Source organism: Panicum virgatum, chromosome 9N (assembly GCF_016808335.1).
Source record: "Panicum virgatum strain AP13 chromosome 9N, P.virgatum_v5, whole genome shotgun sequence".
In the NCBI taxonomy this organism is placed as follows: domain Eukaryota; kingdom Viridiplantae; phylum Streptophyta; class Magnoliopsida; order Poales; family Poaceae; genus Panicum; species Panicum virgatum.
In genome coordinates this window covers 68906325-68929322 of record NC_053153.1, presented here as the reverse complement: position 1 = coordinate 68929322, position 22998 = coordinate 68906325, and the positions used below count along the sequence as shown (strand labels likewise).

Sequence of the window (22998 nt, the reverse complement as noted above, 5' to 3'; positions counted from 1 at the left end):
TACCAGGGGCGGCGGATCCCGCGCCCAAACCCAAGCCCGGCGGCGGATCCGGTCATGGGGGGCCCGAATTCGGCGAGGAGCAGGCCGGGACCGGCGGTGGCGAAGTAACGGCGAGGTCGCAAGGACGGGAAGAGGAAGGAGGTGGGAGAGAGAGGAGAGGGCGAGGGGAGCGAGCCGGCGCCGACTTTGGCACGGCCACGGGCCGCCGGCGGCGGCGGCGGCCACCGGGAGCGACGCGGAGGAGGGGTGGAAGGCGGCGCCCCCCGGGTCGCCAGCAAAGGTGAGGAAATTGACTGGGAGTTCTTAAAACTTCCAGGTGGCTGATCCTTAGCAGTGCTGAGCAAACTAATCCTCCAACATTTTTCAAATATTATCTTAGCAATCGCTCAATTAAGCAAACGCTTTTCCTTGGAACTCATCATTGCCTTCTCGTTAGCATCTCGAGTATTCTTTTTTTTTAATTCAGCGCTCAACGATATGACGTGATGGCACCATTGCCAAGGGTGCAGTGTGGATTCGGCCACGATGGCGGGGCCGGGGGCACAACCGCACAACTTATGCCGCAAAGGAGTTTGAATTGATGGTGCTAGTCGCGCGGTTGGTTAAACACTTAAAAACTTCTCTTCTTCTCTTTTAGCAAAAAGGAAAACAGTGTATTGCTTTCTTATTTATAGCTAAGCACTGACATTCAACTAGTTGTTTCCTTGTATATCCACTTTATTTATAGAATCTGCTTCTATTGGAGAAGACGCTGAAAAGCGCATAATCTTTAGGGTGTTTTTAGTTGGTGAAAAAGTTTGGATTTTGATACTGTAGCACATTTCGTTGTTACTTGACAAATAATATCCAATTATTGATTAATTAGGCTTAAAAGATTACGCTCGTGCTAATCAGTTAGACTGTGTACTTAGTTTTTTCAACTGCATCTAATGCTCCATGCTTGTGTCCAAAGATTTGATGTGATGGGTACTGTACAAAAATTTTTAGAAACTAAATAGGACCTTATTTAGATTATTTGGGTTTAGATTATTAAAGCTTCTCCTTTTTTCAGGTACAGAAACCGAGAAACAAGTAGACAAGTACTCCCTCTGTTTTTGTTTCTAAGGCGCATGACGATTTTCTGTTTTTCTACGTATGTAGAGCACGCCACCTTGAAGTGAGGGAAAAGGCTTTCAGATGCAGTTGAAAACAGGCGCATGAAGCATTGCATGCGGCCATGCGACATGCAAACCTCAGCATTAACGCTAACCACAAGAAAATCTGCGCAGCATTATCCTCCACAGCATTAACCTCCGCAATGTTAACTCCACACCGTGGTATCTGTGATACTCCTTGATACGCCTTACAAACGAAAACGGAGGGAGTAGTATCAAACACGGCCCAAATCTGTTAATGGTCCATTTTGGAGATTGTTCTTTCCATTTACTTGTCTGATCACACTTCCGCAAAGTTATCGTAGTACAAGAATACCAGACTATGAGAGCAGAGGAACACTGATTTATCGAACACGGCAACATTTAACAGAGCACCCTGAACATCATTATAACATCCTCTTCCTGTCAAGTAACATAATGACGTCGATGCACTACAAAAGCTATAATCCAGGACAACTAGTTTATTTCAAAAGCACGACCAGCATAGTGCATACAAGGCCATTCTTGCAAACAATGCAGTCTATGCAAGCAGCCCACTGGCGAGATTTTCATCCTTGGTCACAAGCTTCATGCAATCTAGAAGTTAAAACGCCCAGTCAAACAATTAGGAAAATGGAGGATGAAATGGACCCGCCTAGAATATTAGAAGATATCTTACCCCAAGCCGCTTCTTTGTGTGCTCAAGCAAAAACTGTGGGTCCTGCTTAGTCTGTGTGTACGCATCAATCTTGTTCACTTCCTGGAACATTGCAATATAGAGTTAAAATTTCTCTATGGCAAAGCATTATCAAGAAAACAGGTTTGCATTGAGCCATACTGCCGTGGGCCTTGCCAGAAGAAGAAATGACCATTCACAGTGCAAGTGAATGTACCACTGACATAAAACTTAGCCTAATTTAGCGTCCATCAGTCTGAATTACCTCAATGAACTTCTGAAGGTTAGGTCTGCCCTTTGTGATGTCATAGTTCTTGATGTTTTCAAAAAATATCTGAAACCTTTCGATAAATGGCACATATGCTATGTCCACCTGCAAGGAATCACGACGATACCACATGTCAACTGTGTTCCACAACTCTATCAAAGAATTGACTTTGAACCAAACTGCAGGGAGGAATTGTTCCTTGAGTTCAGTCACATACCAGACTGAACTGACCGAGGAAGAATGGTCCATCGTTAAATTTCCCCAGGGCCTCTTCTATTTTATCCAGAGCAGCAACTGGAATCAAGAATCCGCATGTGAAAATCAGCATATTATACAACATACAAACATTTTCAAACAAGTCGAACACACGAACTATTCTATTACCAGTTTCCTCGGACACATCGCATATTATACAACATACAAACATTTTCAAACAAGTCGAACACACGAACTATTCTATTACCAGTTTCCTCGGACACATCTTCCTTAGAGATTATAGATGAGTACAGTGCTTTGTTAAAAGCATCGGTAAAAGCAAGCAGCTCCTCCGCGAACTGCTTCTTTGCAGGATCCTGCGAAGAGAATTCAGACATTAATGAACCTGCAGAACTACTGGGAGCGTTACAGGGATCGCAGTCTAATACATGTCTTACATCAGGAAGCAATGATGGGCCTTCGAAATTGCTATCAATGTACTTGACCAAATCCAAGCTCTCCCCTTTAACCTGGTTGTTGTGCTCTAGGGAAGGCACCTACCGAAAGAAAAAATGAAGGTAAACCATATATGCAAATAAAGAGGAAAAATGGGGGGGGGGGGGACTTGGAATGTCTGTACATGAAGATATTAAGGAGGAACAGATTAACCAAACACACCTTGTTCTCGGGATAAACCTTCTCCTTGTACCATGCTGGCCTGTCAGCAAGATCGATTGCAACTATCTTGATCTTGTCATGTAAACCCTGCACAAGAGGGAACAGAAAAACGATTTGTTTTCGTTTCTTCAGCACAACACAAGCACTCCCCGCTAAAAGAACTGCTTCAACAAATCAAAGAACAGCGGAGGTGGTGGTACCTTGTAGTTCCTGGCAATCCAAGCGCGCTGCGCGTACGGGCAATGGTAGGCAACATACAACCTTCACGGGATCGAAAAAAAAAGGATTAAAATTTTGCCTTCTGGTCTGCTTCTGCGCACAAGAGGAACTGTGGAAACAACACGCAGTTGCTGGGCCGAACAAGCCCTACCTGGTTGTGCCGTCGAAGAGGGGCGGGGGCTCGGAGGCGGCGGTCAGGGGAAACGGGAGCACTTCCTTGACGGAGCTGCACAAACAAAGAAATTTCCCATTAAGAAATTCAGTTCCGATTCTCAACGGCCGGGCTACGATTGAGACAGGATCCCACCTTGCCGGTGCGGCGGCTGCCATGGCGACGATTCGGGAGGGTTTCCGCGCGGCGATGCGGTGAGCTTCGCGGCGCGGGCGGCGAATCTTTATACGCGCCGGCGGGGAGTTAGTGGTGACGGGGGCGGAGGTGGAGGCGAGCGTCTGCGGTGACGGGCAGCCGCGAGGAAAGGCAAGCGAATTCATGGGGCCGAGGAGTGAATATGTGCGAGGCACTGATTGGTGGAGCGGGCACGTCAGTGCAGGCGGTCGATGGGGTCAGCGGCCGGCGGAGATGAGAAGGCCAGCCGTGCGCAGCCTTCACCTGGACGGAAACGTGGTGCGGGCGCACGGTGTCTGCGTGGCTTGCTTGTCCTTCTGACTTTCCGGCCCTGAGCGTTCCTGGATTTTCTGGAAGGATTTTGGCAGGTTGTCGGTGGGTGCATTAAGCCAATCTCAAATTTTCTGTTTGTAACATTGTTGATGACATTTTCACTAAGACGAGATTTAGTATTTAGACTGGCCTTAGTGTTTAGGCAGTTTTAGTGAAGAGTATTATCGCACGGTTACTGAGACACCGAGCCGAAGGAGTGTCATCTCCTTTCATATTTCATGACACTCCCTCTTCTTTCTCTTTTGCCACATCAGCAAATTCAATGCACATGACACTCCCATAACCCTCACATTGAAATTGGTCTTAGTGGTCTAGTGGAGTTTGAGACAAATAGATTTAAGAGGAGTATTTTAAATCAAAGCAAAACGGAAAGTGGTATGTTTAAATTGGCATTTCAATGTTGGATGCATATGTGGGCTGGACTTTAGCCCACTATAGAGGAAACTGGGCTGAAGATAGCTAGGCTGTCAGTCTATCACCTTATTTGAAGCACTTGACAGGCCCATTAAGGCTTCATTTTTTTTTCCAAAAACATAAGAAATTGCAATACAAGTGTAATTTTGTAAGCAAATATGTACTGAATTGTTGATTGTTCTAAAAATTAGTTTTGGTGTCGATTTTGTGACTATGGGGAAGCTTCCTCTTAACAAAAAGAAGTATTTTCTTGCAAACACATTGGAGCGCCTTGTGAGGGCTTTAAAATTGAGAAATGAATTTTGCTTCAAAATGGTGGCGTAGATTTTGTAACAATCGGGAAGGTTTCTTGTTACAAAAAGAAGTTCGCTTGCAAAAAGCGTTTGGAAGGCCTTGTGATGGTCAACGGAAAGATAAGATAGAAAGCTTGCGAGGTTCCACCCTTGTGTCTAGTCAGAATTTCATCGGTGTCCATTTGTTTAGTGATAGGGTGACCTAATCGATGGAGGACGCTCGCGGACGCTCGCGCGTCGCGAGCAAATAGCGCCCCCACACTGTTCTTCTTCCTTCTTCCATCTCCTTCCTCTTTCCTCCTTCCTTCCCGTCGGCCCCGCCGCCGACCCCCCCCCCCCCCACAGCTCCGGCGGCCTCCGCCGCCTCTGCCGCCGCCATCCCTAACCGAGCACGCCACTGTCGCGCCGTCTTCTCCCGCCGCCCGCCACTGGCCCACCGGCTGTCCGGCCCCATCCCAACCGGCCGAACCATCGACACCGCCGGGCCGCCGCCACCCCCGGCCCTCTCCTCTATGGCCGGCGGCCATAGGAGCCGGCAAGCCACCCCCACCCCCAGCAACCCGGACTCTAAGGTCGCCGCCTCCTGCCACCACCCCAGCCGCCGCCGGCGACCTCGCCGGCAGCCGCTCCGCCCACCTCCCACCCTCACTGGCCACCCCCTCCCCCCAAACCCTAGCTCGGCGGCGGCGGCGGCGACGGGCGTAGCGGCGCGCGTGCGCGTATAAGGAATCTAGTAATCGATGGGGGTCGTCATCTTTGCTTCTATGCAATGATTCAATGCTATTGCGCTGGTTGAGATACTTAGCTTGTATATCGTCATCTATGACCTAACTCGGCTATAGCATCTGCCGGGGATGTGGAGAGATCATCGAAGTTCTTCTTCCATTAGCCGAAAATCTAGCTATGACACAACTGCCAATGATGATAAAATGACAGTGACGGTAAAAGGTCCAAAGCCGTGATTTGCTTGAGAAGAAAAAGAAAAGGATAGCTACAATCTCAACACAACACCAAAAAAAAAAACTCTACTGTTAACCCCTCAGCAATAAATGCCAATCTGACATTATTGTTCTTCAAAGTAATACTTATTTTTTTTGAAAAGGACAGAAAGGTTACTTAGGAAATGATATTAAACCCTTTACAATATGTCATCTTTTATTGAACAAAGCAGTAGCATCATATTGATAAATTGACGTGTCTCTCGTCAATTGACTGTTGTGCTGTCACGTCTTCAGGCGATCTGAAAATTTTACGACGCGCAGTTGGTAAACGAATGGCAAGTACAGAAAAAAAGGTGCAAAAAGAGCTGAGCATACTTTCACTCCGGGAAGCATCTATCACTCACCTTAAGATGATTCTTGGCAAGATCAAGCAAAAACAGAGGGTCGTTTTTGGTTTGTGTGTAGGCGTCGATCTTGTTCATCTCCTCAATGAATCTCTCAAGGTTGGGCCTGCCTTTGGCGATGTCATAGTTCCTAAGATGGGAATAGTATATCTGAACCCTTTCCAAAATCGTCACGTATGCAATATCCGCCTGACAGGGCATCATTTATTTATATATTAGAAAAGGAACATAAAAAATGGGCAATCCAACCAAGTAGGAAAAGGCAAACAACATTTCAGGTTGGAATGCAGTGTGATACCAAGCTAAATTGGCCGAGGAAGAATGGGCCGTCGTTGAACTTGGATAGAGCAGCTTCTAGTTTGTCCAGAGCAGCAACTGACGAAGAAACAGAAGGTTTGAGCGAGGCAGCGTGTCACTGAATCGAAACTGCAATTTTTTCAGTCTAAAGCTCAAAGCAATGGTCTTATTACTTACCAACTTCATCTGACATATCTGCGTGAGCCATCAAGGGCGAGTAGAGCGCCTTGGTGAACGCATCGGCATACGCGATCAGCTCATCAGCAAACTGCTTCTTTGCAGCATCCTGCAGGAAACCCAACACATCCATCCAACCAAGTGTTAACAGATCTGCACATCCTCTAGTATGAGACAGTCAGAGACCACTGAATTAGTGAATTGTTGCGACTTGCGAGTGCTTCGCTGCACTGAAGGTGACAGCGTATGAGCAGCCTTACCTCTGGAAGCCGCGCCGGGCCGTCGAAGTTGCTGTCGATGTACCTGATCAGGTCCAGGCTCTCGCCCCTGATCTCGTTGTTGTGCTCCAGGGAAGGCACCTGCCGAGAAAGAAATGTTCTCAAGTGTTGACGCCTTCATGGAGGAGAGGATGGATGATCATTGACAGGCAGAATGGGAGATTCACCGTACCGTGCCCTGTGGGTAAACCTTCTCCTTGTACCAAGCTGGTTTGTCCTGTAGATCAATAGCCACCAGCTCGATCTTGTCCTGCAAACCCTGAAGAGGAAGCAAATGGATGAGGCTTGTTTTAAGAGATTTTATTTCCATTCGTACAAAATCAGTAACAAAATAAAAATAAAAACAGGTTGTGTGGAACTGAAAGTAGTAGCAGTACCTTGAAGTTCCTGGTAACCCAGGCGCGCTGAGCGAACGGGCAGAAGTAGCAAATGTACAGCCTTCACTTCATCCAAACACACACACACACACAAATTACCCTCTGATCACCATCCGATCAATGCAAATCTGAAAAAAGAAGAAGCAAGCAGTGCGATAGCATGGTACGGTGATCTACCTGGTGGTGCCGTCGAAGACGGGAGGGGGTTGGGAGGTGGAGCCGAGGGCCGGCGGGAGCGTCTCTTTCGCGGGGGCGCTGCGTGCACAGGCGTTTCCATCCATTTAGCTCGGACGCGCGCAGAACGGCGAGAATCACAGTGCCAATTTATCTAATCTCACTCACCTGGTTGGCCCTGGTCCTGCAGCAGCGGCGGCCATGGCGACGCTCGAGCTGGGTGTGGCACAGGCGCAGGCAGGTGATGGAGACCCGAAGCAGCGGTGGTTCTGGACTTCTGGTGAGCGCGGTTGGCTGGCCGAGAAATCTTGTGCCTGGTGGTGAGATGATCGCTGATCGGCCTGGATTGGTATTTATACGAGTGGACTTTTAGTGGGGTAGCCGTGTGGTAGTCGCTGATGATGGGTGGCTGCTTAGACTTGGAGAGGGCGACTGTTAAATTTGTTTATTCCGGGAGAAAGGGACGGGAATCGGGAGCCTCTCACGCTGGCGGGCGGCGGCTAAGGCTGTGTTGTTCATGAATTTTTTTTGTTTGGATATTGTAGCACTTTGATTATTATTTGGTAATTAATATTTAATTATAGACTAATTAGATTTAAAAGATTCATCTCGTCATTTCCAATTGAACTGTGTAGTTGGTTATTTTTTCGACTGCATTTAATACTTCATACATATGTCCGAAGATTCGATGTGACGGAGAATCTTAAAAAATTTTAGAAACTAAACATGGCCTAAGTGTGGCTAGTGGCTACCCTAGTGAGGTCCCACTTTTGTTGCGTGGTCGAAGTTTGACCGGTCCACCTGTTCAGTGCGATAGGGTGACGTCATTGATGGGGTCACCCTTTCGTTGCTTGATGCTTCAGTGCAACGATTTTAGGTGCTTGTCTCTTGTCTGTCGTCATGACGTCATTTATGACCTAATTAACTCGGCTAAAGCTCCTGACGATGTGGAAGAGATGTTCTTAATCCATTAGCCGAAAATCTCTGACCTAACCGCTTAAGTCATGTTCATCCCAGCAAGTTTTGCAGAATTTTAATTTGTTTGAGTGCGTGCTATTTTTGCTGCTCCTTTTCTTTATTTCCCAGTTAAGTAAACAATGAGAACCATCACAAAGAAAGTTAATAATTATTCATAGTGAGCGTCAGAGGTAAAAATTAAGCTGTGATGTCTTCCTCGGAAAAAAAAAAGCAATGTCAAGTAACAAAAAGCATGGAGCCAATCAAATACTTAAATAGATGTTATTTTTTTATTTCCAATGTATTTTAATTTATTAAGAATTTTGTTGAAGAGATGTTCTTATTCCATTAGCCGAAAATCTCTGACCTAACTGCTTAAGTCATGTTCATCCTAGCAAGTTTTGCAGAAATTTTTCTAAATGAACACTTGTTATGGGACGGAGGGAGTATGCTCTTAAATTACCAAGAAGTTTATTAGGATGGTCCTTTTGGTTAATGTTGCTCCCTAGTCTGGGGGTTAGAAGGTAAATTTGGGTTCCCCCTAGTCGTTTCTACGGTACAACAGCAGAGTAAATTTGGGTTCCCCAAGTCGTTTCTACAAAGGCAACACCCGAACGAATCACATCTAAAGGGTTTTTAGGAAAGGAATGCTCAATCGCCATTCTATTTATAGAGCGCCAAATGGCCCAGAGAATTCCAGCAAAAACGAAAATTTTCAGACGATTAGAAAGCTTCATCCCTTTAGTAACCTTATCCCCCATAAGATCACTCCAGTTGGAAGGGCAACCCGCCCAACCAAAGACATCTCTCAGGCAGCATCATACAAACCTCAAGATGGAACAACCAAAGAAGACATGGTTACCCCTCAGCAATAATAAATGCCGATCTGACATTATTGTTCTTCAAAGTTGTCGGTACCCTGTAGCAGGGATACCCACTCCTACTACAGCAAGGCAGGACTCGCGTAGTCATCCGTAACTACGCCATAAGGGGCGGAGCAGTCGGGCCCCACGGGTCAGGCTCTTACCTCACCGGGCCAACGGCCCCGGACCTGCTCCCCGCTCTGGGACGGGTCCGGTGGCGCCATGTGTCCCTGAGGAGGGGAAGCTCGACGCCAACAGCCGAGGGCTCGGACCCCCCATAGGGGTCCGAGACCTCCCCGCGTCTGTCCGGACCTCCCACGCGCGTAGAACCAACATACCGTCGTGGCGGGGTCCGGGGGCGCCACGTGTCCCGCAGGCGCAGGCGCGGGCACGAGCCCACCAACCGCATTCAATGCGGGTAGTTGAGGCGTGCTCTGCCACCGCGGCACGCGGGGCAGCCTTTGTCAGGCCTCAGACCTCACTGTAGACCGCATATTACCGAGGTACACAGTGCAGCCGCAAGCGCCGCATCATCGCAGAGCCCGTCTGCCGCATTAAATGGATACGGCAGCACGGCACCTTTTCATCATACCGCCTACGCCGCAAGCTACACGACCCGTTCAGCTACGCTGCAGGCAACGCCGCAAGTTACACCCTGGCGATGTTTCGACAAGACGGGGCATGGCTATGCCGGACGGAAGATTCCCACGAGCAGAACAAGAAAATCCAGGAATGAGATCTCCGTCACCTGCAATGCCATAATATCTGTACAGTATGTTATTTTATACTACATCATTGGGCCCACCTGTCGGGGACCCAACGGTCATGTACGCGCCTCCCTTGAGATATAAAAGGGAGGCGCTCGCTGCACACTCTGGAGGCTCGAGGACTCTCGGACACACAAAGACTCTCACAACACAAGTTCGGTTTTCACTCCGAACAACCCTGCTCTCAACCTCTTGAGAGCGCAAGCAATACAACACACAGTGGACGTAGGGTATTATGCTTCGGCGGCCCGAACCACTCTAAACCTATTGTGTTCATCGCGTTCTTCCACCGAGATCGAACTAATCCTTAGTTTTCAGACGATTAGAAAGCTTCATCCCTTTAGTAACCTTATCCCCCATAAGATCACTCCAGTTGGAAGGGCAACCCGCCCAACCAAAGACATCTCTCAGGCAGCACCATACAAACCTCGAGATGGAACAACCAAAGAAGACATGGTTAGTCGATTCAACCTTACCACACAAGCAACAAGCAATATCGCCTTTCCAGCCACTATTTTTTAGTGAGGCTGCAACCTGCAATTTATTATGTTGAAACTGCCACATGAAGACCTTGATCTTCAGTGGAAGTTTTGACTTCCAAACATCTTCTGAAGCTGGAATGCACACACGCCTATGTGTAATAAATCTGTAAAGGGATTTTGTTGTGAAAATTTTGGAGTTATCAAGAGCCCAAGTCACCTCATCTCTGACTTCTTGATCAAGATTCACGTTCTGCAGAATACTAAGGAGCTCCACCCAGCTTGCATTTTCTTCCAGAGAGAGGCTGCGCCTAAAAGTTATCAGCCAGCCATCATCAGCATAGCAATCAGCTACCATAGCTGAAGGGTAAATACAAATTCTAAAAAGATCAGAAAATTGTATTTTCAGAGTAGATTGGCCTAACCAAACGTCACTCCAGAAGGAAGTCAGAGAGTCATCTCCAACTTTATGAATGGCGCTCCATTTAAAGAGGTGTTTAACTTTGTGCAGTCCCTGCCAAAATTGTGAGGTGCCCTTGCACTTAGAGTTAAAGAAGTTGCCGTCCGGCATATATTTAGCCTCTAATAGCTTGTACCAAGTGTTATTGCTTCCCTTAGCAATTTTCCAAATCCATTTCACTAGCAGACACTCGTTCATAATCTATGAATTGATTATGCAAGACCACCTTGGTCCTTAGGCCTACTAAGGTTGTCTCACTTGGCCATGTGGTATTTGAAGTCCTCTCGCGCCCCTTGCCAAAAGAACTTTCCTCTCACCGAGTCCATTCTATCATGGGAGCTCTTAGGGAGTAGATAAAAACCCATAGTATACATTGGCAAACTAGACAAGCAAGTATTTGTGAGGATCAGTTTTCCCCCGGAAGAAAGATGTTTGCCTTTCCACGGATCCAATCTTCTAACCATTTTTTCTTCCAGACCAGCAAAAGCCGAGCTCCCTAATCTATTTTCAGAAAGAGGGATTCCCAAATATTTCATCGGCCAAATCCCCAGTTTGCAGTTAAGCATGTTGGCCATCCTCTCCTTCTCAAGTTTGTCAACTCCAAAAACAAGGACCTCCCTAATCTAGATTGTTAAGCTTTCTTTTCAGAGTGCGTATAGTTGTGACAAATTACTGAAGTGGCTGCTTAATTGCCTCTGTACTCGACATCTCTGTGTGCCACGCGATGAACCAATGCAGCAACGTTGGCTACTCTGATCGTTTCTTCCACCACCTGTGGAAGTGGAAGACGATGAACTCGTCAGAACAAATTGCATGCATCCTGGAGCTAATTAAAAAGCGGCACTTGCATGGTTCTGAACGATATGTAGGGATGTACCTTGGCAGTGTACTTCATGCTGGGGATGTCATCCAGGGTAATGAAGCCACCGTTCTTGTCTCTGCTTATAGACTCATTCTCCTCCTGAAACAAGTGCAGATAAACATCGTTCATCAGCTACATGATCCATTCGAAATGGTACAATACAAACAATAGACAATAGTAGCGCTTATTACTCTCAGCTTGCGAAGAGCGTGGGGCGACTTGGCGAGGTGATAGGCCGCCCACATGATGGCGTTGGAGGTGGACTCGTAGCCGGCGACGACGAGGGAGACGATGTTGTCAACCACCTCGTCGTCGCAGAGCTTATTCCCGTGCTCGTCCTCCATCTGCATCAACCCGCTCATCAAGTCGCCGTCGACATCCAGCGTCGTCCCCTTCGTCCTCCTCCTCTGGAGCTCCTCCCTGAACACGGCGTCTAGCTTTCTGCGGCACTGCATGCGTGCATCAGCATGTGATCGAAGAGTCTCAGTCTCTCAGAGATAATTAAGCTTTCCATATCTATTATCTTATTATTTGGCCAATAAACGGAGACTCCATGTTCGCTCTCAAAACCTAAAAATTCTCACGTTAATCGGAGAAAAATAAAAAAATAAAAATTACCCACCACTGTCATTATGATAAAAATTAGTCTAAAATACCTGTGTACCTAATTAAAATTCACTCACCAATGTCATTATAAAAAAATTAAATATAAAATATCATTTTAATCAGAGAAAAATATAAATTACTCACCACTGCCATTATGATAAAAATTAGCCTAAATACACCTTTGCCTAATTAAAAATCACATAGCAATGCCATTATGAAAAAATAAATATAAAATATCATTTAGCTATGTATCAGTTACAAAGATATACTATTAATAAAAACTAAAGCTAACAACAATCAATCAAAATAAAATGAAATTAAAAATAATTATATACATAATATTTTTAAAGCTCAACAAATCAAATTGTTATTCTAAGTAGTAAAAAATAGCATAATCTTTAAGTAGGGATACAGATAGGTAATTTTTTGAATTTTCAATACTAGCCGCGCAAATGCGCGGGCTGTACGCCTAGTTTATTATAGATAAGACGAGTATAGATGGCCAATGGGCCGGCCCGGCCCGGCCCGGCACAGCCCGAAAGGCATCGGGCCAACACGGGCCGATGGGCCTCACGGGCCGTGCCGCTGCGGGCTTCGTGCTTGGCCTCCGGCCTAGGCACGGCCCTATGGGCATTTTTTCGTGCCGTGCCGGCCCGTGAAGCACGGCCCAATCCACAGGCCGTGCCAGCCCATGGCCCATAATGCTCAAAATACCTCAAACACTTCAAATTTTTTCACATTCACAGTTACTCAGCAAATTCATAGAATACAAAGCCACAAGTGATAAGTCTCAGCTAATTCAAAGTTACTCAGCTCACAGAATACATTCACAGTGCAATACAAGTCACAAGTCACAAAACACAAAGCCACAATCACATGCAGCCATGTAGGCATGCAGAACAACACAAGTCAAGAGATAGCAAGAATATATCAAAATGAGCTCATGTGCAATGCTGCCTCATTAAAAAACTTTCTAGGTAAAACTCACTCTTGTGAGAAACCCTAGAAAGGAAAAAAGAGTGCAGCCAGCTCAGAATTAAGTGTTAATGTTATTACAATCCATAGTGGTTCAAATGGCCACCCAAAATTACAGTGAGTCCACAGATTACTCACTCATCTCACAGCAAAATAACCCTCTCAGTCACTCTCAGAGTCTCAGCTCAGCTCACAGCCCCACCACCACCACCTCCTTCATCATCAAGAAAGAGGTTCTTGAATGCTTCCTCCAGCTCTGTGTCCTCGGCTTCATGCTGTTCTCTTCTTGCCCCTAACTCCCAATCCTTGATGCAGGTAAGCATCTCCACGTTCTCTGGCAAGAGGCGCCATCGCCGCTCTTCAAGGATCCTTCCTGTTAAACTGAAACAAGACTCGGAAGAGACAGTAGATACAGGAACAGACATGATATCTCTAGCCATTATAGATAGGATTGGATAGGTTAGCTTATGGTCACGCCACCAAAGAAGTATGTCAAAGTCGTCATCATAAGCAGTGACACAATCACTATCTAAGTAAGCAGAGAGCTCACTAACAGCAGAGGTGTGGCAGCCCCGCCCGACATAAACCGGCTTAAGTGCGCTAACCATCATCAAAACGACAATCAGGGTTAACACGCACTTAAAACGGAGCAATCCGGCAGTGCTGTCGGGTAAAATCCCGATAAAACCACTTAAACCTGGATCGAACAAAGCAGCATAACTCACGAAGGCGAGTCCAGACAAAACAACATCTCACAAAAAAAAATTACAACACATAGAGTTTAACATGACTTCAGGATTACAAACCAAGTTCCAGATTTAACGAAGTACTTTTCAAAGCCAACACATAACAAAGTTCAACAGAGTCCTTTATTTTAACGGAAAGTACACACGAGAACTAACGACGAAAGGGGTGTCACGATGAAGCCCGATTCATGACATCACTTGCTCTTGTCATCGTTGGCCGGGGACGGATCCCACTCCACGGACCAACCAGGCGGAAGGGTGCAAGGCCAGGTCAAACTGGCAAACATGTCCTCCAAAGTATCTCCTGGAACAAAAATGAGCCACAAGCAAGGCTGAGTATTCTAATACTCAGCAAGGCTTACCCGACTGAGGGTATGCTTAGCCCTTTATCTAGACATGAAAGGCTTTTGGCTTGAGGGGTTTGTTTTGCCGAAAAGCAGTAAAGAATAGATCCTTAATTGCAGGTTATAGCCTTCAGGTTCTAGTTCAATTACCCATTCTAGGTGAGCATCTATCCAATAGCATACATGGTGAAAACAATTATCTTTTGTTATCCAATCAACCATGTTCATCACCCTCATCTTTCACTTCTTACTCTATGTGGCAAAAGGGTTAAGCAGTCCCAAACCGTGAGAAGCGGACGATTCGAATCGAATTTATTAACCTGGCCAGGCAGACCTAAACACACGTCACGTGGATACTCACAGAGTCACACGTGCAACATTTCCCTTCAATTCCCGCTTCACGGAACAGGCCCACCGCCCTCAAGTACAGCAGTACGACGACTCTGTACTCGCCATTAGCTAGATGTGAACGAGTTCAAGACGGTGGGAAGGTATGTTCCGGCTGCGGTTCAATCCAGTACTTAAGCTTACCGATTACCATATTCTCGGCTTGTGATTAGTACGTTCAAACGCTTAACCACCACTACCACACACTGCGGCCTTATCACTTTTCACTAGACAGACGGGGCATCCCGAGTATCACGACCCCGCCCGTAGACCTTATAGTTGTAGCAAGTAATAAACAACCAACTCCTATAATTTCTCGCGAGTGACAGGAAATCACTCGACTTCTACCGAACCATTAGCATAGCTGACTAGCGACCTGTACCAACTAGTGTTCAAGCATCGGTACCTAGGATTATGCAACTAAGGTTTCAGTCAACTCCTGTAACTTAAATGCACAAATAGATATGAACAATAATAAGTTGCATAATTTAAAATAGAGGGACATGCTCCGGGGCTTGCCTTCCTGGGCGTAACTGGATCTGGGCTCTTCCGAAATCGGGTTCGGGTCTTCAGTAACTTCAGTTAGATTCACCTGAGCTTCACGCTGCTCACTCTCGGACTCAGGCACCAGCTCGTATGTTCCGTCAGCGAGAGTGGTTGAATCTATATGAGATGCACATGGGTGAATTGTTGTGATGATAAAACATAACTTGCTTCACTAAAAAGTGGTAATTCAAACAAAACCCGAAGTTAAAGATTGAAACACTTTCATTCATATTTTACTGGGCAATCGTTTAAAGAGTAGTAACTCAACAAAAATTGCTTCAAATAGAAGGTAAACAGGACTAGCTATCCTACAAAACTCAACTTAAAGCTTGTAGCCAATTATCCAGAACAATTTATGTAACCAAACAATTCCTAGAACAGATTGAATTATACAGGTGATACCAGAGTATAAAACAATTTCAAACTTTTAACAGTAGGTCTAAAAAGAGATGAATTAACTACTGTGAATTTTTTAGGATTTATTATGCCCAGAAATAAATAGGAGAAAATAAACAAAACATACATTAGCTCAACAAGAATAATTTTTAGATCCTGTTCTAATCATGAACTGAGGCTCAAACTCCATGGACAAGCTAAACTATGCAAAAAGAACACTCAGAAATATTTTCATGATTTATTATCAACATAAACTATTTATCATAATTAATATCTACTAAACAAGCATTAACCCAAAGAAATAGCTACACAAATCTAAAAATATTGAAACTTGGACAGTGGTGCTCATTTAGTATTGTAAATACACAGAAAAAGTTTCATACATATATCTAAGTCAGAACATCCAAAAATAAAAAGCAAAAATATTTTACTAGATCTAGCCAAGATTAGGGTTTCATCTAGTTACAAAGGTCAACTGGTGCTCAAATTTTTACACAACACTAAGCATGACATGTATTACCTACCAGACAAAAATCAACTATAGACTCTAAGTAGAACTCCTAGAACAATTATAGTCTTTGAAATCTAATCTTTTTCCTAGATTAAAACACAGACAGAAAATAAACATATGCATGTAAAGAAAGTTGTAGATCTTGTTGTAAGGATTCCAAAACAATTGGATTTGCATTTTTCCGATTTTTCTACGAATTTCTAGGAATTTTCAAAGTTTGCTGGTTTGTAAAACAAAAAGGAAAAAGGATTTCTTTTTGCACAAAAGCCCCTGGAAGAAGTTTTCTTCTCGCGGATAGGCCCCTGGCCGGAGTTTGAAGTAGGGGAGCGGCGGGCGGCCGGATTCCGGCGCCTGGGGTCAACGGCGGCGAGGGGAGCTAGGGGGAGGAGCAAGAGGAGAGCGAGAGCAACCTTGGGGTGGCCTCGGTTGAGCTTGGGACGGCCGGTGGCGGCGCCTCCGCGGAACAGGGGCGGCGGCGGCGGCAGTTGGCGGCGGCGGCGGCGGTCCGGTGGCCCGGGGCGGCGGCGAGCGGGTCGGGGAGCACCGGTGGAGGCCAAGGGAGCGAGCTGCGGGGGTTGTTGGGCACGAGGGAGGGCGGAGGAGGGGGCTCCGCGGGAGCCTAGGGTGCGGCGGCGCAAATGGCGGCGGCGTCGGCCGTTTTCGGGCAGAGGGGCAAACGGGACGCGGCGCTCGTGCTCAGGGAGGAAGGAGAGAGGGGTGAGGGCGTCGTGGAGCTCGCGGGATGGTTCCAGGCGGGTCAAGGCGAGGGGGAGGGCATGACGCGGTCGGGCGGTTCAGCACGGCTTCGCCGTGGCGGCTCGGCGTCGAACCTCGGCGTGCGCGCACGGGATGGCGCCGCGTGGAGAGGCCGAGAAGCATCGCGGAGGAGCCAAGGACGGGGCGCGGGGAGAGCACGGCGCGTGGCCGGCGGCCTTAACTCGACGGCGACTTCGGCTCGGCAGAAAACAGGGGAGGGAGAGAGAGCAGAGAGAGAGTAGAGAGAAAGAGAGAGAGAAATTTGATTGATTTCAAATTTGAATCTTTCTCAAAATTTTCAATTAACACTCGAAAAATTTTGAATACGAAAGATGTTCCAAAATTCAAATCCTACCACTTTTGTTTCAGGCCTACTTTCATTTGGGACCCAATTCAAAAGTTCAATGTGAATCACGACAAATGTAGTTATTACCCAGTTCGAGCTAAATTCAAATTTTTCTTCGACTTTTGCATGAAAACTTAAATATATTTGAGCATGACAAATGTTCAACACTTAAAACTCTACAAGCTTTATTTCAGAAAAAATGTTCAATTAGACCACGGATTGAAAATTATTTTAAATTTAACACAACCAAGATTTTGAATTGCTAACCATTTCATGTAGACTTGCATTGGGTTAAGGGTACATGATTTGGTGCTAATGACCCTGGTTTAGCTAATGAAACACTTGGGGTGTTACAAAGAGGAAGATGAACATGAAGTGGAAGAGGGAGGAGGACCAACAACACTATAACCAAAACCACCACGGCCTCCAAAGATCCTTCCCCATGCCTGCTTTTTCTTACCTGATTGAGCTGATGGCTGTGCAACTCTTTGAGATCTAGCTGCGCCAAACTTGTTCTCATATTTTGTAAATAGTTTATACAATTCAATTTTAACATCAGCATAGTATGAACTGTAAGTGCCACCAATACTTTCAGTAAGTAATTCCAGCACATTAAAGAATCCTCTCATCTTAGCTCTAGGATCAAGTATGAATGCATATGAATAAAGCAGTGGTATGTCCTCCCAATATTTAAGAAATTTAAGCTTCATTGGAGCAACAATAGTTCTAAGGTTATGATCTCTTTTAGCAGCATGCAAATGAGAAGCAATCTCTAAGATATGATGCAAAACAAGTGGACTTGTGGGATAATAAACACCAGATAGAACAACAGTTGAATCATAGAAGAGTTCCAGAAATTCCATTACCTTTTCAGCAGCATACTAATGATTTCTAGTCAACAATTCTGAACCATAATGAGAGTTAATGAACACAGAAAAGATATCCTTGTATGGAATCAAATGTTTAAGCATCAGGTATGTGGAATTCCATCTAACATCCATATCCAAGCCAAACTTTCTAGGTCTAACACCTTTAGCATTACAATATTCCTTAAACAGTGCAATTCTTTGATTAGAGGAATTTAAGAAGTTAATTGTAGTTCTAAAATTTTCTGTAACAGGTTTCAACCTTTTCAGTCCAGATTTGACAATAAGATTAATGATATGACATGCACAATGTTGATGCACAAGACAATACTTACGCTTATTAGGATTAGAAGCTGTAGGTGCAGGATCAGAACCCAAGTAACCAAAGAACATAGGTGCCAAAGTCTCCATAGCCTTAGCATTAGAAGAAGCATTGTCTAGAGTGACAGCAAAAATCTTATCAATCAAACCAAACTCCTCAACCACACTAGCAATCCTTTCGGCAATGTTTTCACCAGAATGTTTAACCTCAATCAGCCTAAAACCGAGAACCCTTTTTTGTAACTCCCAATCAGAATTGACATAATGAGCAACCACACTAACATAGTCCTCCTTAGCATTGCCAGACTAAATATCTGAAGTTAAAGAAACAGAAGAAGCAGCAGGCAACACAGATTTCATAAGCACATCACGTTGATCAGCAAAGAGTTTACCAAGATCTCTAGTAGTGGTCTGTCTAGAAACCTTAACAAACTGAGGATTATGAGCACGAGTAATGTAATCCTCCCAGGCCTGTGTCTCACCTATGCCTAATGGAAGGTCCAGCCTAGCAATCAATCGGCACAACTCAGTACGAGCAACAGCAGGATCATAAACCCAGTTGCGGAAACTATCACGATTCAGAGCAAGCCTAGACTGGACCCTATGAGCATGATCAACCTTTTTCCTATAGGAAGCCTGGTGCCTAATCAAATGACCAGTACCAAAACAAGATCTAGTAGACAATCTCTTGCTATAAATGTTACAGATAGCAGCAACTCGCACATCATTTTCCTTGACCTCCTTGAAATCAGCCCAGACACTGGATTTGCGTTTACCTGAAGATGAGGTACCATGAGTGTCGGTGGAGCTGCACCCTGTTGCCATCGCGGCCCCTCCACCACCATCGCCGGCACCGGCCTCGGCATCGACATCAATAACGTTGTTCGGAACGTTGTCGTCACCGACATCGATATCGAACAACGCCGCAGCGTCCTCATAGATGTCGTCGTCGTCCTCCATTTCCAGCTTGTTCGCTAGGTGGTCGTCGCCAGGATGCTCATCCACCCCCGGCATTGCGACCCCGAGCGCGGACGGGCCGGACGATTGACCCTCGCCTCCAGCACCATTCCTCAACGGAGCACTGGGCCGGCGCCGAGCCATGTCTAGGCCAGAGGAGGAAGACTCGGCATCGGACACCGACCTGCGCAGAGGACAAAGGAGAGTGAGTGAGAGACAGAGAGAGATAGCCATCGATCTAGATCTAGGGTTAGGGTTAGGTTTCGAGGAGTTACCTGCGCTACCGGAGCCCGGTGCCGGACGAGGGCCACCCAAAGGAGACGAGACAGAACCGATTAGAAACTGGAATCGACGGCAAGCGGTGGAGGGACTGGACAGTAACACGAACTCACATAGTCCGGCGAGATAGAGAGGACAGAGTAGAGGAAGGGAGAGTAGGGAGGAAGGAGACGAGGAGGGAGGGAGATGGAGGAGCGTCGGCGTGGTCACCGGAGCCGGGGACGGTTGGAGGCGAGCGGCGGCCGACGGATCTACAGCGAGACTGCGAGAGCGGAGAGCCCGAGACGAAAGCGAGAGCGACTGAACGAGTGCGGCGGCCGGGAGGGGAGAGGTCGGGTTAGGGTTTGGGGGGGCGGGGGTGCGTCGAGTTTTATAGTGGGCGGGGCCAGCGGGTATGGTGGGCTGGGCCGGCGCCTAAAGAGCCGTTGGGGGTGGGGCGGGAGTTAACGGGCCGGTACCGGGCCGACCGTTGGAGCGGGTCGTGCCCGTACCGTGCCACGGGCCTGGGGTGCAGCCCAAGCACGGCTCGCTCCCTCGGGCCGTGCTAGCCCGGGCCCGTTGGCCACCGAGCCGGGCTGGGCTTGGGCCGGGCCAAAAAAAACGGGCCCCGTGACGGGCCAACGGGCTCGGGCTGCATGGACAACTATAAAGACGAGCAACAAAAAAAAACTCTTCCTTTTTTTCACCTACAGCGCGAGCGTGACAGTATGCAGTTCCGGGGAGGTCTAGGCTAGGGGGAACGCCTTCATACCGGCAACCAAGCCGGCGAACCAGCCGTCGATCATGTCGGTGAGAGGCGACGGATCCATGCTCACGAACATCTTGCATATGTTCTCGAACGTCACCTGCGTCGTTATTTATTCGAATTTGTCGCATCAAACTAATAATGAGCATGCATCTCGATCTGCCCGTGCATCACAACAAGAATGTAAACAGTGAGGGGTGAGGCTGCTGCTTACTTTCTTGATCTCGGTGGCGGCGGCGATGGTGCCCTTGTCCGCCCACCAGCGCAGCGCCGCCACGACGCGCGGCTGGACGACCTCGGCGATGGTCCGGAGCGAGCCGGGGCGGTTGATGGCGCCGAGGATGAAGCCGCGGAGCCTGGCGTGCTGGCTGCCTTCGACGTTGACCACGCAGGAGACGCCGACGAGCTCCGGCGCGGGCCAGCGGATGCCGAAAGTGCCGTCCTGGGAGCGGGACGACTGCAGGACGAACTTGTTGGCCGCCGAGGAGCAGACGAGCACGGTCGGCGAGCCAAAGAGGTGCGTCCTGTACACGCCGCCCGCGCCGTAGCGCCTTCTCTTGGCGTCCACGAAACCGTCGGGGCGGCGCGCTAGCTTGAAGTACCAGTGCAGCGCGAGGCTCTCGCCCACGAACGGGAGGCCCATGTGGCCCGGCGGGAGCCTCGCGCGACGGCGACGGCGCCAGCGCCTCATCGCGAAGGCGGCGCGGTGGCCGACGTCGTTGCAGTGCCAGACGGCGAGCGCCAGCAGCGGGACGGCGCCGAGGAGGAGCCCGATCCACCACGCCCATTCCGCCGCCCCTTGTGCGTGCATCGTCGCCATCGAGTGAGGATCGAACGCTCCAGCAGTTAAGCTGGCTGCTGACAGGTTCGCTGATCGCTCCACTGGATACAGGGTAATGGAATTAAGTACTAGTCCTGATTGGAGTTGCTTAATTTGGGGTTGTATAGATTCGATCTGGATTCTTTCGGTTGTAGAGCCGCATGGGTACAAACCAGAACGGGTATATGCTTTTGACTAGGCAAATATGACCGTCCGTTGCAACAAGCAAAATTGGTATAAGCGTCAAATATATATAGTTGTTTGTGCATTAATTTAAATAGTTCTATGTGATCGATCGAGTTGTGGACGGAGGCTAATCCGACTCACATACGTGATGTACTAAGACCCATCTATCAAACACAAGACGGAACGGACCAAAATATTAGACAAACTAAACTAAAAATTTAAATGGAAACCTTCCGAGCTCTCGTCAGCTGGTCGACCGACGGCTGCTGCTACAACAGGGTGGCTATGGCCTTATTTAGATGCACCGTGTTAAGTTTTTGAAATAGAATTTTTTCACATTTGAAGTATTAAACATAGATTAATTATAAAACTAATTATAAAACTTGTCTGTAAACTATGAGACAAATTTATTAAGACTAATTAATTCATCAGAGCAAGTAGAATAAGGGGTGAAGAGCTGACTAAATTTGATGTGGCAGAAAGGAAAACAAGGAGAGAGAAGAAAGCCAGGGAGTGGTGAGGTGCCGGCTTAGCGGGCGACGTGCACAGTTCGATGTGCTCCTCCAGCGCTTACTGGTTGCCGCTCGTGGAGAGCATTAAAGGAGGGTGGGGTCCATAGCCACCACTCCTCCCGTTCCCATAAGCTGTCACTTTCTTGCAGCCGGCTGCCGGCGAAACTATAAGCTTACACTCATTAGCACATGTTGATGTAGTAATTTAGTATTTAATTATGATTTAATTTGACTCATTAAATTCGTCTCGTAATTTAGAAGCAAAACTATATAATTAGTTTTTTATTACGTCTAGATTTAATACTTCATACATGTTAGGAGATGTTTCTGTAAAAAATAAAGAACTTTTCCTACTGCTGGCTTTGTACCCGCCCGCGTGTACCCGTTTGGTCGTTCCGTAAGACTGTCGTGAGGGCTAAGGACGCTGCGGTAGGAGGGGATCGGAGGAGAGGAAGAAGCGGCCGGGATCGCATGAGCCGGCGGCCGAGAAGCCGCTGGCAGCAGGCAGCAGCAGGTCGCGGCGGGCGTCGCGCGACTTCGACAACCAAAACTTCGTCTCGTACACCAGCCAGCTCCTCCGGGAGCCTCAGCAGTCAACCTGGAGCAACAGCGTCTCCGGCCACCCGCCGTGCACGCCCTCCTAGGAGACAACCTCGGTCGAGTCCATGGACAGAACGTGGAGCACCGGCAACAAGGTTGTCGAGCAGTCTGGCAGTCATGGAGCCCGCCTGCAGCCCGATGAATAGGCCCCGGCAGAGCAAGCCCGAGACCAGCGGCCGGAGGTCGCGCGCCGGATCCGGCAACACCTTGCACCGTGGACGCAGCCAGGGGCGGAGGATCCGGTATGGCAAGATATGGCGCTTGCCATCCCTTGATTCAGCAGTGAATACCCTCAGTTCTTCACCTGTCCTTGTAGCCTGGCGCCATGCCGCCATAGCTGCTGTTTTGCTCTGCTTCCCTAAATACAAGCACAAGGAAGAAGACGCCACGCCATTTGGGGCCACAGCCCCGCTGACCCATCTCAGCCCATCAATCCCAGGACCCCAGCAGCCCTTCCACGCTCACGCTCGCTTACTGATCCCGCGCGAGAGCATAGTTGCGCAGGTCG

The 22998-nt window shown here is 47.6% G+C and overlaps 2 protein-coding genes and 1 pseudogene across 2 annotated transcripts; all 3 read right to left on the bottom strand.

The window, feature by feature from the left end:
- Positions 1 to 1385: 1385 nt before the first annotated feature.
- LOC120691448 (protein IN2-1 homolog B) lies at positions 1386 to 3797 on the bottom strand. The gene is made up of 10 exons (XM_039974518.1): positions 3477 to 3797; positions 3321 to 3395; positions 3151 to 3211; positions 2951 to 3037; positions 2731 to 2829; positions 2541 to 2649; positions 2295 to 2371; positions 2075 to 2182; positions 1813 to 1893; positions 1386 to 1730 (listed from the first exon to the last, which is right to left on the bottom strand). The coding sequence occupies exons 1-10, from the start codon at positions 3659 to 3661 to the stop codon at positions 1722 to 1724; spliced, it is 891 nt and encodes a 296-aa protein (XP_039830452.1). The 5' UTR covers positions 3662 to 3797; the 3' UTR covers positions 1386 to 1721.
- Positions 3798 to 5423: 1626 nt separating this feature from the next.
- LOC120692883 (protein IN2-1-like) lies at positions 5424 to 7524 on the bottom strand. The gene is made up of 9 exons (XM_039976279.1): positions 7372 to 7524; positions 7207 to 7284; positions 7030 to 7090; positions 6825 to 6911; positions 6635 to 6733; positions 6375 to 6483; positions 6199 to 6275; positions 5901 to 6089; positions 5424 to 5795 (listed from the first exon to the last, which is right to left on the bottom strand). The coding sequence occupies exons 1-9, from the start codon at positions 7404 to 7406 to the stop codon at positions 5787 to 5789; spliced, it is 744 nt and encodes a 247-aa protein (XP_039832213.1). The 5' UTR covers positions 7407 to 7524; the 3' UTR covers positions 5424 to 5786.
- Positions 7525 to 10368: 2844 nt separating this feature from the next.
- Positions 10369 to 22825, bottom strand: LOC120689299 (annotated as a pseudogene).
- Positions 22826 to 22998: the final 173 nt, after the last annotated feature.

Coding starts and splice junctions, on each gene's coding strand:
- LOC120692883 (XM_039976279.1), bottom strand. CDS start 7,406: ATGGCCGCCGCTGCTGCAGGACCAGGGCCAACCAG. Junction 6,734..6,824: donor AGGTTTACCCACAGGGCACG/GTACGGTGAATC, acceptor CTTTCTCGGCAG/GTGCCTTCCCTGGAGCACAA. Junction 6,276..6,374: donor AGATATGTCAGATGAAGTTG/GTAAGTAATAAG, acceptor TTTCTTCGTCAG/TTGCTGCTCTGGACAAACTA.
- LOC120691448 (XM_039974518.1), bottom strand. CDS start 3,661: ATGAATTCGCTTGCCTTTCCTCGCGGCTGCCCGTCACCGCAGACGCTC. Junction 3,396..3,476: donor GCAGCCGCCGCACCGGCAAG/GTGGGATCCTGT, acceptor TTGTTTGTGCAG/CTCCGTCAAGGAAGTGCTCC. Junction 2,830..2,950: donor AGGTTTATCCCGAGAACAAG/GTGTGTTTGGTT, acceptor TTCTTTCGGTAG/GTGCCTTCCCTAGAGCACAA.